The 15,804-nt window shown below is 43.0% G+C and overlaps 1 protein-coding gene across 2 annotated transcripts in view; it reads left to right on the top strand.

The window, feature by feature from the left end:
* Nucleotides 1–8,315: 8,315 nt before the first annotated feature.
* Nucleotides 8,316–15,804, top strand: part of Gpr156 (G protein-coupled receptor 156) — a 55,231-nt gene continuing 47,742 nt past the window's right edge. For both annotated transcript variants that reach the window (XM_027412702.2, XM_027412701.2), the window contains exons 1-2: nt 8,316–8,729; nt 9,046–9,182. In XM_027412702.2, coding sequence (XP_027268503.1) covers nt 8,634–8,729; nt 9,046–9,182 — 233 coding nt within the window. In that variant the 5' untranslated portion in view covers nt 8,316–8,633. The remainder of the gene's footprint in view (nt 8,730–9,045; nt 9,183–15,804) is intronic.

The raw sequence follows: 15,804 nt of genomic DNA, 5'->3' as shown, positions 1-15,804 counted from the left end.
TACCTTGTTACCTCTCTGGATTTGTTTGCTTAGGTCCACATTTATATCTGGTATAATTTTACTTTGGCACAAAGACCTTCCTCTGGGATTTCTCTTTTTTTTAATATATTTTTATTAATTCTTAGAATTTCATAGGTGCGTACAAAGTATCTTGATAACATTCTTCTCCCAGCTCCTACCAGATCCACCCCAACTCCCAAGTTTATAGGACACTTTATGTACACACACATACACATAGATAGATGAGATATAGATCGATGAGAGACAGACAGATAGACAGATATAGATACAGATATATCCCACTGAATCCAATTTGTGCTGCCATACTTGGGCATGGGGCAATCTACTGCAGCAAGGTCCATCTACCAGGGCCACACCTTTAAAAACAACAGACTCTCTGTCCTCCAGAGGCCATCGATTGCTTAGACTACCCAGTTCTCATATTTTCTTGACCTGAAGTTTTTAAAGAAGATAGTTATTTCTTTCAAATTGTTTTCTTCCCTCTCCACTTGGATGGAATACCAGTTACATGTGTGTTGGAACACTCACTGTCATTTCATATACCACTGTGCTTGTTTTTAACTAACCATTTTTTCTTCTATGCTTCATCTTTGATAATTTCTCTTGCTAAGCCTTAAGTTAACCATTATTTCTTTCAAAAGCATTTAATCTGGGGTATCTTGTTCCAGAGATTCTATTTTTATCTGAGGGCATTCTAGTCAGCTCTTCTTTGTATCTGTTTCCTGGGCCTTCTCGTGTTTTGCTTTCTACTCTAGCAGCTATGTAGAACAGTTGTTTTAAGGTCTGTATGTGCTAGCTGTATCATTTCTGTTATGTTCCCATCTAACTATATTTTAAATTTTTATATCTGTGAGTTGCATTTATTTTGAATCTTTAAACTCTTGGCATGCTTATTGGATGTTGCATGTGTGTGTATATATATCTACATGATCATGTATATGTCCACGTGGGGTGCACATGTATCTATATATAGAGATAGATAGATAGATAGATAGATAGATAGATAGATAGATAGATAGATACATGTGTGCGTGCACATGGAGAAACCAGAGGTCGAATTAGCTTATCTCCTTTAATTATCATCCACTTTACTTTCTGAGACAGGGTCTGTCCTTGACATTATGCTCACTAATCCAGCTACACTGGCTGGATCTTTCTGTCTCCAGCTCCCCAGTGCTGTGATTACAAGTGTACATTGCCGTGATTGCTTTTTTTAAAAAAAACATGGGTGCTGGGGATTGAACCCATGTCCTTATGCTTGTCAGCTAGCATTTTACAGCTGAGCCATGTCTCCAGCTCCTGGATGATAAACATTTCTAATTATGTTGTTAACTGTTAGATCCTGTTGTGTTGCTGAAAAGAAATTGGGTTGTGTTCTTGAAATGGCTGAATACTCTATGAGTTGCTCTGGTCCTTTGTAGTAGTCTCTCTCTCTCTCTCTCTCTCTCTCTCTCTCTCTCTCTCTCTCTCTCTCTCTCTTTCTTTTTTTGCAGCACTGTTAGGCAGGCCAAGAGCACCCTTTGGACTTGAGTTAGTTTAGTTCAGCTGTCACAGTGTGGCTTTCCTGAAGATTCTAGTCAACAACGTTCTGCATGTTATGAGTCTCTCTTCTCTGGCTGCTGGGAACATTGTGTAATCGCAGCTCCAGGGACTGTGCAGTTGCTGCCTGCCAATAGTTACTTCTTCAACTTTAAGTAGTGTTCTCTCACTTGTGCAGAGATCCGTGAAAGCCTCAGACTTCCCGAAGATTCCCTGAGCACTTTCTCTCTCTTTCTTCCTCTCTGTGCTTTCTCTTCTCCATTACTCTACCTAACAAATTCCAGCCACATCAACACCCACCTTCTTCCTTCCTTCCTTCCTTCCTTCCTTCCTTCCTTCCTTCCTTCCTTCCTTCCTTCCTTCCTTCCTTCCTTATTTCAGCAGGACATCTAGTTTCTGTCTGGATTGGTTATCCTCTCTCGGTGCTCCAGCCCAGAAACTGCCTTCAGGCAAAGTGTCTCTGAGGAGCCAAAGCCCTATGATCTGTTGCCCAATGTCTGAAAAAGAAATGTTTCACATGTTTTGTCTGTTTTTTTTTTTTTTTAGTTGTTTTTAGAATTGCTTTAGGAGTAAAGCAATTCTCATAGTGTTTAATTCTTCCTGAGCAGCAGAACAATTTCTGTGAAATAACCTGCAAATAGATGGTGGTTATGTGACTAACTTTTCAATGACCAGTAATAAACAGGATTATTTATAATAAAAATTAAATAAATAAGTTAATAAATAGGCTATAAGACCATTGAAAGCCCCATGAAGCACTATTTTGGAAAAGAATTCTGTGTGGCTGATAAATGAATTGCAAGCACAAGGCCTTGGGTCTGCTGCTGTGTGTAATATTAACAAGGTTTCCTCACGGGGACCTTATGTAGAAATGTGGGGGTGAATTTGTTTTAGAAAGGGTGTGGCAGAATTTACCCCTTGAGCCTTGTGTTCTGACTCTGCTCTCGTGGTCTGATGCCTCTCCCTAATCAGTCAACACTGTAACCTTCCAGTAGTTCTCTTCAGTGGCCGAGCCCTCCACTGCTTCAGAACTTGGACCTAGGAGTTTGTCAGCCCTGAGAGATGCACTTGTGACTGGTTCGTTTGTGAATTTCTGTGACAGAGTTCCATCTTTGGGATTGTATGCCTGCCCTATATGGCAATCTCATATTGTCCTACATCAGGTTTCTGAGCTGGATATTCATGGACCAAAGGAAGAGTTTCTCAAAACCTAGTTTCCTGGGTCCCCTTGAGAAAATGGTGCATCACATGTCTTTACCAGGGATTCTCAATTCGGCACAATCTGGGGACAGTTGGCAAATGACTGGAGACATTTGTGGTTGTTGAAAATGGGAGGAGAGTGTCAGGCATACCACTAAACATCCTATAGTCAGAATGGTCCAGACAACAGAGAATTATCAAGCCAGAAAGATGTCTCTGGCTTACCAATATGATAGAAAAGACAATATAAAAACACATCTCATGGTGTAATCTGCTCTGCAATTTGTGACATTGCTCAGTAGATTATGTCAAAAAAAAAGAGCCTTTTTAGTTGGAATTCCAACAAAATTAGGATATGAATAGCCATGCCTTGTTTGTTTCTTAATTTTATATCCGGTCATCTGCCTGGACCACACAAGAATTCAAATGCTGTTGGGAAGACAGTGGATTTTCATTTTCTCATGATTGCTCTGTCGTGAAGCTGGTAAATAATTCAGGAACATAGTAGAGGCCAGTGACCGGATGACACCTGGTGCTATATTGTCCATGCCTAAGTACACAGACTCCAAAGATGACACTCTGCACCTGTCATTATTGTTCTGCCTTAATCATGGGTCTAGTGTTCAGTGACTATGGATTAGTAGCAATTAATATTTGTCCCAAGCTTCCTCCACAAAGAATCCTGCGTTGGGCACTTTTCTTTTACTTTTTTTTTTTTTACTTTTTATTTATTTAAAAGGTTTTTTTTTTCCATTATACATACCAACTACAGTTTCCCTTCCCTCCCCTCCTCCTGCTCTCCCTCCCCTACCTTTCCCCCACCCAACCTGCTATCCACTCCTCAGTAAGAGTGAGGACTCCCATGGGAAGTCAACAAAGTCTGGCATATCAAGGACCAAGCCCCTCCCTGCTACATCAAGGCCTAACAGATATCCCTCCATAGGAAAGGGCTCCAAAAGGCCAGTTCATGCTCTAGGGATAAATCCCCGTCCCACTGCCAGTGGCTCCACAGACCGCCCAAGCCACAGAACTATCATCCACATTCAGAGGGCCTAGTTTGGTCCTATGCAGGTTCCCGAGCTGTCAGTCCAGAGTCAGCAAGCTCCCACGAGCTCCGGTCAGTTGTCTCTGTGGTTTTCCCCATCCTGATCTTGACCCCTTTGCTTATATAATACCTGCTCCCTCTCTTGGATGGGACTCCTGGAGCTCCGCCAGTGCTTTGCTGTCTGTGGATCTCTGCATCTGATCCATCAGTTACTGGATGAAGGCTCTATGATGACAACTAGGGAGGTCTGCAATCTGATTACAAGGGAAGGCCAGTTCAGGCACCCTCTCCACTATTGCTAGGAGTCTTACGCTGGGCACTTTCAAAAGCACAAAACAGAAACGGCACCCTCTTAAGTTCCCTCTGTAGGGAGCCGTCCCTGCATTCTCCATTACAAGATGGCGCCTTCATCTGGCAGGCACCGAATGTAAACAAGTTAGTGCACGCAGGCGCTGGGTAACTTTCCATTCCTTGATCTCTGCCTCTTCCGTGGCGTCATATGGTCCGATGAGCTGCAGCCAATCATGTGGTGACACGTCCGAGGCGGTGGTTGCCAGCCTTTATTAGGGGACAGGATTCTTGGCTCGGGGTCTCCGCTCTGTAAGCTTATGCTCTCTCTCTCAAGACGCATTAAAGCTTTACTGCAGAAGGATCCGAGTGTCCTGTGTTGTTCTTGCTGGCGAGACAATCGCGCAGGACATCCCTCCATTCCCCAGATCTATTCTCTCTCTTAAAGGATGGGTTGGATTTTAAAAAGCAGGGATAAGACTCAGGCATGACCAATCCCATCCCACACACCTTCTCTCTCTCCCACCCCCACCCCTCTTCCTCATCTATGTTTGTAGCCAGGCTGGCCTCCAGCTCCTGCTCACCCAGCTTGGCAACCCAAGCCCTGAGATTCCAGATGTCTGGCTTGACTTCTTTCTAGTGAATATTGTGATATTCATATTACAATATTCATATTACAGATATCTTCTGAGAGAAATGACACCTCTCAGCCCATTTCTCAGTTCCTCTCCCTGGAGCCTGATTAGCCCATTGCACCTGGGCGATTCTGACAATTTAGAAACCAGTACAAGCTCTGGACAATGCAGCTGTCTAGACATGGAAAGCTCTTCCACACCCTGAGAGATGAGAGCAAATAGCTACAAGACAACATAGGGGAACTCAGGCCAGAATCACCTAGAATCAAACAGAGCTTAAGCCAGGAGCTATGTGGAAAGATCTTAGAACATGAATATTGGGGAGGGAAAGGAGGAAGATCTGCCTCAGAAATCAAAAGCACAGTTTTTTTGTTTGTTTGTTTTTTACATGTATATAACAATCATAATTTTATTTATGTTCATGTGCACATGTATATATTTATGCACATGAAAATGTATATTATACACACTCACACACACACACACACACACACACACACACACACACATATATATATATATATATATATATATATATATATCACATACTGAGTCCATTTAGCTTTACTCATATGAACATGTGTACTGTACTGACCACTTGTTACTGGACTGATTTTTCCACTTTCATCAGTCATTAGTTATGTGTGGCTCTTCATCTAGGGGTGGTATCACATGGCATTCCCCTTGTCTATGTTAGCATGTCAACGGGTGCTGTCATCATGCTGCCCTTCTTCAGGCAACCATGTTGTTGAGAGTTCATGGGTTCATCTTCCTTGTCATATCTCATAGCAGACATTCTGATCTTCTGACTCTTACAGTTTTTCTATACCCTCCTCCCCAATTTTCCCCTTAGCCTTAGGTATAAGGGGCAACATTGAAGATGTATCTGCTGGATTGGGCATTTCATAGTCACTCACTCTCTGCACTTTGGCTGATTGTAGTTGTCTGAGACTCTCTGCACTTTGACTGATTGTAGTTGTCTGAAGTTGTCTCTGTAGTTGTCTGAAGTTGTCTGTAGGTATCTATGTAGTTGTCTGTAGTTGTCTCTGTAGTTGTCTGAAGTTGTCTCTGTAGTTGTCTGAAGTTGTCTCTGTAGTTGTCTGTAGTTGTCTAAAGTTGTCTCTGTAGTTGTCTCCATCTATTGCAAGAAGAAGTTTCTTTATGGGAGGTGCCAGCTACAGCTGGGAGCATAAGCTTAAGTGTTTACAATGTAGCTAGAAGTTATGTCATTTAGGAAAATGGCAGTAGAAGCTTTTCTTCCTGGGTCTTTAACCTCTCCAGTCATGGGCAGTTGAATGAGTTTCCAGTACTAAGAAAGGATTTCCTCTTGTTGAGTGGAGTTTAAGTCCAATCAAACAGATGTTCTTACTCTTACAAAGAAGTGCCATCCCTTTACTGTTGACAGTATCTTGCTGGTCCAAACATTGCTGTGGTTCATAGGGTTAGCAGCTGGGCAAGACTACCAATGGCTTCTGCCTTGGCAGCTTGCATAGTATGGAAGGAGGGGTTTTATTGGTTGTTCTACTGCAGCCACTTTGAGGTGACTGGAGAGAAAACTGGATGAGATTCACCTTGAACTTCTAGGTTATTCACTGTACTCAGGGAATTTGGGACTATTTTGCAGTTTAGAGAAGTTCCCTTAGTCACAGGGGATTTCAGAGAGGCCTCTAGGGCTCAGGGGAATTCCCCAGCTTTCCTATCTGGGCTAGGGTATAGTTCAGCTCAACTCCCAGAAAGAGGTCAATGTGCCCAGGGCAGAGGTCAATGTGCCTAGGGCAGAGGTCAATGGTACAAAGGTAGCGTTTAGGTCTTTGGACTGATTAAAGATTACAGGATTGCATTCCCTCTTGGATTTGGAGTACCTACATCTTCCCCTAAGAAGAGTAGATGCAATGTGCGTCTTTCACTGGGGTAGGAGTCAAGAGGAGACAGGCCCCCCATCAGCAGGTGCTGGCTACTCAGACAAGTAGACAAAGTCTCCAAAACAGACTGACAAAGCTTTTGGAGAATATATTTAAAAACAAACAAACAAAAAAACAACACAACAACAAAAACTTCCTCAAATTCAGACAAATCATTGAAAGGTTTTTAACAACTTAAATTACTTATGAGAGAAAACCCTCACCAAGGTGTATCCTGGGTCCAGTTAGGTTTCTAATGCTATGGCTCTCATAACACAACCCCAACCTTCAAACAAACACATTTTGAAGCTACAAATTGCATCTCTTTCCATATGAAATGCACAATCTCTCAATATCTCTTCTTCCATATCAAATGGTCTCTCAGCATCACATGAGGCTAGTGGATGCCCTTCCTTCCCCAGAGAGCTCATGCCTTTCTTACTGTGTTTCCCTCACTTGTACTTTGAGCGACTCTGACATAAGTGATTAGTTACTGTGCTTCTAATTTGTTTATTCTTGAAGAAAGGATCGGGTCTTTCTCAAGTCTGTGACCTCTATTCCCAGTACAGGGTTACAGAGTGTATGGAGTATAAGAGGTAAAACTTTTTGGAATTCCTGAAGGTCATGTGGACATTTCCCCCCTTTCTATTTATTTAAATGGGTTTACTAGGTATGCTCAGGAAAGAAAAGGTTTGTTTTGGCCTACCGTTCCAGGCTACAGTCCATCACTGCAGCAAAATCAAAGCAGGAACTCAAGGTAGCTGGTTACACCCATAGCCAAGAACACACAGTGAATGAACACATGCCTGGTGTTATGCCAAGTTCACGAGACCCCCCAAAAAAATTACCAAGGAGCTAACTCACTGATGCAAGTTACAAGCCTCGGCAGGGACCCTGTCCAGCAAACTGGCACAGCAGCCGCAGGAAAAAGGGTGCCTGTCCTCAATTGTAAGGGGTTTTTAAAGGAAAAAACAACACACACACAAGCAGGTTGGTACGTGGCTTGATTGTTCAGGATTGAGTAAGAGTAAGGTTTGGATTCATTGATGTGGGAGCTAGGGGAATTTCAAAATTGTTACTAACGGTTGGCCACAAAGACAGTTGTGTCGAGAAGATGTTATTTACCAAAATTAGTCATTGCCTAACCATCCAGATGGGGTCACTTGATAGTTTGGGTGCTCCTTGGAACTGTTTATGGTTCCTTGGCTGAAGCTGAGTCAGTCTTGCGTCATGCAGGGAATTTCTCAAGGTGGCTTTTTCTGAGGATGAAGTTTCTCCATCCTCTCTAATTTACCTCTTACACCTGGAAGTTCTCAACTCACTTTTGACATGTAGACAGTCCAGGATCCCCAGAGAAAGGGTCCAGACCTGTTACTCCTCTCGAGTCCTACATGGTGACTGCCAAAAGTACAGTTTTTAAAGAGCTTGGCCATTAAAAGGCTCTGGAGAGTGCAGAGATTTTTTTACCTAGAAATTATTAAATGTACTTTATCTCTGATTCTAAACTATTCATTACAATGAGTTTTAAATATATTTATTAAAATATTTTCTATTTTAAAATGTTGTGATATCTATAAGCATATAAGTACACATGATAGAATGTAGCTGTATATTAAGATAGTAAAAATATTTTAAACCTGTGTGTGCATATTTGTTAGTTTGTCTTCTTTCCTCCAGGGCCCGGCTTGGGAGCGCTTGGAGCGCTGACTGCCCTCTGGTGGTCAACTGGTGTCAACACGTTGTATGACCTGAGATGCCCACTCTTGATCACGTGGTACCCACTGGCCACAAGGGGACAGCAGAAGAATGTCTGGTGTTCAAGTATGACTGGTGAAGGAGTCTAATGAAACAGCCCTTCTACTTGAATACCCTTTTACCCTGGATTTGGAGTCTGAAGGCAGCTCTGAGATGGGGTCCCTGAAAGGACGACTTGAGTTCTTCCTGCATCCTTGCCAGGGAGTAGCCAAGACTCAGTAGGTGTCGGTAGAGGAAGCATGTGGTGACATGGAGCCGGAAATCAACTGCTCTGAATTTTGTGATAGTTTTCCTGGCCAGGAGCTGGATCGGAGACCCCTTCATGATCTTTGCAAGACGACCATTGTAAGTGAGCGGCCATGGGCATCAGGGCTCCTCGCAGCGAAAGGAACTGCCCGTGTAGGACAATCATGACCCAGCTTTGGTGCTGCCTCTAGAGCCTTCATTCTTGTTTTGTTTTGTTTTTCGAGACAGGGTTTCTCTGTGTAGCCCTGGCTGTCCTGGAACTTACTTAGTAGACCAGGCTGTCCTGGGACTTACAGAGACCCTCCTGCCTCTGCCTCCTGAGGGCTGGGATTAAATGCATGCACCACAAACACCCACCAGATCCTTCATTCTTAACATCTTTCTTTTCTTTTCTTTTTTTTTATGCTACCTCCAGACTGATTCGCAACACAGCGGTACAGACGTCTCTCCACTGTCTCCTGCCCTCTTGGGTGTTGTTTGGACTTTTCTTAGCTGTGGACTACTTCTGGTGCTTTTCTTTCTTGCTTTCACAATTCGCTGCAGGAAGAACAGGTAAGCAGCCTCCTGCCTAGATTCTCACCTCCTATAGCCAGAGCTGGGAAACCCAGAGTGTTAACATCATCTTGGTTCCATGAGCAGCTTAGCCAACATCCATCAGCGCAAAGCCTGTGATTGTGGGGACCTTGTCTTTCATGCTCCCCAAGTGCCTCTAGCATTTAGAACAGATTGGCACATAATGGGCACTCAGTAAATGTGTTTGGTGGTCTTGGAGGGAAGACCAATCCAAGTGGTGAATGCTGCCAAGAAAATGGCTGGGGAAAGCATGTGTATCAGGGCTAGAGAACTACAGCACTTCTATAGTGTAGGCTAATGCCCATCAGCTAGTTATACAAGGATAGCATTGTCTCACATGTGAATCTGCTCCCAGTAAACCAGTAGTTGGAAGCATTCAGGAACAAGCTTTGACAGCTGAAACAAAAGAAAGTTTGGGCTGGAGAGGCAACTGGGTTGGTAGAGTGCCTGCCCAGCATCTGAAAAGTCCTGGGTTCAGTCTCCAGCACTGCATGTAACTAGGTGTGGTGACACATGCCTGTAATCCAGAACTCAGTGGGGGAGGCAAGAAAATTAGGAATTCGACGTCATTGTCTTAGGGTTCTATTGCTGTGAAGAGACACCATGTCTACTGCAACTCTTATAAAGGAAAACATTTCATTGGGGCTGGCTGATAGTTTCAGAGATTTAGTCTATCATATGGAGGGTGACATGGTGGCAGGCAGGAAGACATGGTGCTGGAGAAGGAGCTGAGAGTTCTACATCTTGATCTACAGTCAGCAGAAGGAGACTGAGAGAGACTGAGACTGATGAGCCAAGCATCGAGTCTATGGGGCTATTCCTATTCAAACTACCACAATCATCCTTGACGATAGCAAGCTTGAGCTAGGCTCTTCCTTCCCAGCCAGTGAGATGGCTCAATGGGTAAAGGAGCTTGCTGCCAAGTTTGATCACCTGAGTTTGATCCCTGAGACCCCCACATGGTAGAGGGAGTGAACTAGCTGTTACAAGTTTTTTCTCTGACCTACACACACACACACACACACACACACACACTAAAAGATAGAATAAAATTTAAACCTCCCACCCCACAAAAGGAAAGAGAGCCTTAACCTGAGAATACCATGCAGTCAACTCCCTTTGCACAAGTAGTGGGCAGTCAATGGCTTCAGGAGCCACGGCTTCCCTATCCACAAAGCTGAAGGAGTAGAAGAGGACACAGAGGAGACATTTGCCTATATTAAAAACAAATAAGTAAAATCCCTCGATTGTTGAAGAAAACACCAGGTCAGGAGTTCATTTAAAATTTTAGTGACAACATTGTCTATTGAGGATAAATGCCATAGGTCCTACATCTTGAGACTTAAGGCTACAAAAGTAAGCTGTGATTCTGGATACAGGGTATCATGATTATTTACTAAGGGTTAGTGCCTGAATTGGGAGAATTAGTATTTTGTTAGGATTTGCTGCAAAGTTCAATGCAGTTTGAGTGTTGTGCTTTCAAGAACAACCTAGTGTTTTCCTTCTGGTCAAGACCCATAATTTTTACATGTAAGTTTTCACCAGGCAGGATTGATCAAACATTGAGGTAAGATGGCTCAAAGGTTAAGAGCTCTGGTTGCTCTTCCAGATGACCCACGTTTGACTCCCAGCACCTACATGGCAGCTCACATCCTGCTGTAACACCAGTTACAGAGCACGCAACACCCTCTTCTGGCCTCTGAGGGCACCAAGCACACATGTGGTACACAGACATGCATGCAGACAAAATACCCATACACATAAAATTCAATTTTTTTTTAAATGGGAGTTTCCCTGTGTAAGAGCCCTGGGTGTCCTGGAACTGCAATCTGCCTGCCTCTTCCTCCCAAATGCTGGGATTATAGGCGAGTGCCACCACCACCCAGTCTTAAATTAAAAGCTTTATCAAACACTTACACACCATTAAAACAGAAACTCCTGCTGGGTATGGTCGCATACACCTTTAATCCCAGCACTTGGGAGGAAGAAGGCAGGTGAATCTCCATGAGTTCAAAGCCAATCTGGTCTACAGAGTGAGTTCCAGGACATTAGGGCTACACAGAGAAACCCTGTCTCAAAAAGCCAAGAAGAAAGAAAGAAAGAAAGAAAGAAAGAAAGAAAGAAAGAAAGAAAGAAAGAGTGCCGTAAAATTTGAGCAACATTACAATCAGATGATCTGATTTATTTCAGTTGAGGTCTTTTGTGTGTGTGTGTGTGTGTGTGTGTGTGTGTGTGTGTGTGTGTGTGTGAGAGAGAGAGAGAGAGAGAGAGAGAGAGAGAGAGAGAGAGAGAGAGAATGAGAGAGTATTGTGTGTGTTCCTGCATGTGTGTGAGCAAATGATTACACATGAATGTCAGAAAAGTATTTTAGTTGTAGACATTGCATTTTTTAATTTTAAAATGAAGTTAACATGGCCTACAACAGAAAATCAGTAAAGATCTAGGAAACTTGACCTAACTGATACTTGTATAACCCTCCATCCAACAATAGCAGACTCACTCACATTGTTTATAAGGACACACAGAACATTTACCAGACCTGTAAAGATTCTAGGCCCTAGTCAACGCTGTACTGAATTTAACTGGGGTATGGTGGCTCATACTTGCAACCTCGGCACTCAGGAGGTAGAGCAAGGGGTGGAGCAAGTGAGAGGCTAACCAGGCCAAATAGTAAATTCTGGAATGGCTTAGACTCTGTCTAAAAAATAAAACAGATGTAAAAGAAAGGAAGGAAGGAGGGAAAGAAGGAACAAACAAATGAACAAAAGACAATTTAAAAGAAATCAAGCCATAGTGAGTATGTTCACTGAATAAATTTGAATTAAATTGAACTCAGGACATTCTAAAATACACAGAATCCACTTAGAAAAAAAAAAAAAACATCCTCAAAGAAGGAACTAAAAGGAAAAGTAAAGTAGAAAATATCTTGAACTGAATGAAAAGGAATATGACCAAAGTTGTTTAGTCTCATTAGGATAGTACTTTGGGTATTCATCTCTTTATTAGACATGAAGAAAGGGCCCAATCGCAATCTCACCCTCACCCATACAAAAAAAAGTAAAGAACAAATGAGCCTAAAACAAATAGTGGAAAGGAAATGATAAAGATCAATAGAAATCGATAAACTAGAAAACACAAAACAATAAGAAAAAAATAAATAAAACCCAAAGCTGCTTCTTTATAAATATCAGTAACATTGACCAAGTTCTGGTCAAACTTGATGGGGGGGGGGTGAAGATACAGTTAGCCAAATGAGGGGTGGAAGAACAGCCCAATCACAGTTGCATGCCCCTCCCCCCTCTATATATACATAGTCAAGCTGATCCCAAAATCCATATGAAGAACCTATACTACCCAACACAGATTTAAAAAAGCATAAAGTCATTAGGAAGCACCCGATTTCAGGACTGACCACAAAGCCACAGGAATAAGGTCAGCTTGGTACTGGCAAAGATAGACATGTACATTGACACAAAGAACACACAGGTATACCTACATTTCTGTGGACCACAGATACCAACCAAGAGCAAAGGCAATTTTGTGACAAGGCAAGTTCAGCCTTTTCAACAAATGGCTAGATACCCACGTGCAAGAATTACCTTTGACCTGCACCATGTACCATGTTCAGAAACAAAACCCCAAACTGTAATGTTTACTTAAGAATAATAGAAAAAATTGTGATCTTAGAAAAAAATATTCCTTGCATGAAATATCAAAAGTATATCCATAAAAGAAAATGTTTTCAAAATTTGGGTTCATAAAAATGAAATAACCTATCTTCCAAAGAGAGTCTTGAGAGTATAAAAAGAAAAGGCCATGAATTGAAATGAAATATTTATAAATCTGATAAAAAATACTTCTATTTGTATGTGTTGGCATACACTGCTTGTAAGAATGCATTCTGGTAAAGCTATTGTAAAAAACTAGTCCACCAGTTTCTCTCAAAATTCAATCTTACCCAGCAATCATACTCTTGTTAAGAGAAATGAATGTATGTCTATAGAAAGACTTGTAACCAATGTTCATAGCAACTATGGATATGGGCATGGGTGGTAGTTGACTTGGTCAGTATGGGTTTCTCCAGGGACTGCTCCCTTCAGGCAAGGATCAGGGCCAGCTCTCCTGTGCTCGTGGTGAGGGCTGGGACCCGCTCTCCTGTTGCTGAGGCTAGTGTGGGGAGGGCAGTTCTCCCAGAACTCTCGAGGGTTGGGGCCAGCTCTCCCATGACCATAGCACTAAGGCCAGTTCTCCCAGGAGAGGGGTGCAGCTCTCCCACTGTGGCAGCCAGCAAGGAGCAGAGCTAGCTCTCTGGTGCCCAGGCCACCAGAGCCATGTGTCACATTGGGCCATGGACATCATCACAAACTCTGGCTGCCTTTGGGCCACAGACCCAAACATGGCCCCTGGCAAAAGCTCAGACCTGGACATCACCATGACCTCTGGTGGCCATACAAGGTCACTCAGTTCAGCCCTTGAACATCAATATGGCCTCAGGTGGCAGCCCAGACCATAGGCATCTCTATGGCTGCAGTAGGGCCAGGGGATCTGATGCCTTCTTCTGGCTTCCATAGGCAGTGCACACACATGGTGGGTGCACAGACGTGTGTTCAGGCAAACACTTACACACATAAAATAAAAATAAATGTTATACAAACATTCTTATGTTTCTGAGAAAGCTCGCATGGGGAATAAAATATGATAGTTTGGTTTTTTAAATATTTATTTATTATGCATACAGTATTCTGTGTGTATGTATCCCTGCAGGCCAGAAGAGGGCATCAGATCTCACTGCGGATGGTTGTGAGCCACCCTGTGGTTGCTGGGAATTGAACTCAAGAAGAGCAGCCAGGGCTCTTAACCTCTAAGCCATCTTTCCAGCCCAGTTTTTGGCTTTTCAAGACAAGGTTTCTCTGTGTAGCCCTGGCTGTCCTGGGACTCGCTCTGTAGACCAGGCTGGCCTCAAACTCAGAAATCTGCCTGCCTCTGTCTCCCAAGTGCTGGGATTAAAGGATGTGCGCCACCACCCCCCACAGTATGTTTTTCTAAAGGGCTTGCTAAGTATTTTAAAACCATCTCATAATTTTAGTAGATGTTAATAATTGATATAGAAAAATACTTCCCTGATGTTATTCATGAACTTACTAATAAGCATATTCCTTTAATAATATTTTTATTAAATTGTACAATTTAACTGTTGAAATTGTTGAATACTTCAGGCCCAACAGGAATCTCTCCTGGTATCTATTCTGACATGCACAAAATAGGGCTCCTGTTGTACATTCTGCATTAAGCTAGCTTTGTTCAATAAGCCCTTTTATTCTGTGGCCTTATTTCACCATTACTTGAGATGATAGTTCTAGGTGATAGATTGATATCTTGTTGTATCTCAAAATCAACACTGGAATTCCCATCATAATCTTCAGAAAAATGTTGCTGTCTGAGAAACATGAGTCATAATTATTGTGTAGAATGTGAATTTTTATTTTATGTGCAAACTAAACCACTTAACCAGTTACTATTTCATGAATGTAAGCAAAAAACTTAAGTCTCCTGGTTCAGAGCCAAAGTAATCAACACTCATGACAGAAACAGCAAGCAGTGTCAAGTTAGACTTATTGACTCCCAGGTCAATGAGGGGCTGGTGGACACAGTCCAAATCCCAAGAGGGCGAAGAAAGGCCTACGGTGGATGCTTGAATAGCCAGTGGGTTGCCGTCAAGGGGAGGGGCACTGGATCTAGAGGATTCACTACCTTTAAAGGGAGTTATAAGTTTGGTGTGTGGGAGGGAGAAGGGGGGGCGGGACGGAGGGACAGTGGGAAACTGAGATCTGCCTCATCTTTCAAGGTTGCTCATGTCTTAGACAAACAATCCTGAGAAGGGCCTGGATAAAGAACAGGCAGTACCTGTGTCTTGGAGTACCCAGCAAGAACATACTGAGCAGTTCCTGGGCCCACGGAAACTTTGCATCCAACCCAGAGCTCTGCATAAAGGTGCCTTCCATATCTATAGGAGTGACAGTCATACCCAGTCTGAAAGTACCCTTCCCTGTGCCCTCCTCACTCCTGTACATCTTCCTCTCCGGGTAGGATCCTCACACGGTCCTCTGACTGTTTCATACTCTAGTGTGCCTTGCTGTGTTTGCCTTCTCTGCCTTCAGGAGATCCGAGTCATGGCTCTCCAGCACTACCCTGGATCTGTCTTGGACTCTGTCTCCCTGGTCTCATGTCACTGATCCTCATTACAAAAGTCCTTAAGATTCTCTTGCTTTCCTGAGAAGGCTTCCCTCACCTTTCCTTCATTCTTTCCATTTCTGAGAGCATCACCGTATCATCTGAGTGAGGTTGATCTTATTACAGTCAATAGGAAATGTTTAGTGGGCTGACTACTTATATACCCAGGATACTGTGTAAAATGTGATTTATGGGTTTCTGAGACCTTGAAATTTATCTGTCCCCTGGGTAGAGAAATATGAGCAAGTTGAGGTACATTCTGTTTTTGGGGAAAAAAAAGTAGCTTTCAGGCAGAAGTGGGGCTAGTGGGGGAGGGAGAGGACCAGCAGGAAGGGCTGGGGACTGGGGAAGGGCCAACAAAACAAAGAAT

Source organism: Cricetulus griseus, chromosome 4, assembly GCF_003668045.3.
Source record: "Cricetulus griseus strain 17A/GY chromosome 4, alternate assembly CriGri-PICRH-1.0, whole genome shotgun sequence".
In the NCBI taxonomy this organism is placed as follows: Eukaryota; Metazoa; Chordata; class Mammalia; order Rodentia; family Cricetidae; genus Cricetulus; species Cricetulus griseus.
Note: the sequence above shows the minus strand (reverse complement) of the source record. Positions and strands in the feature narration are given on the sequence as shown.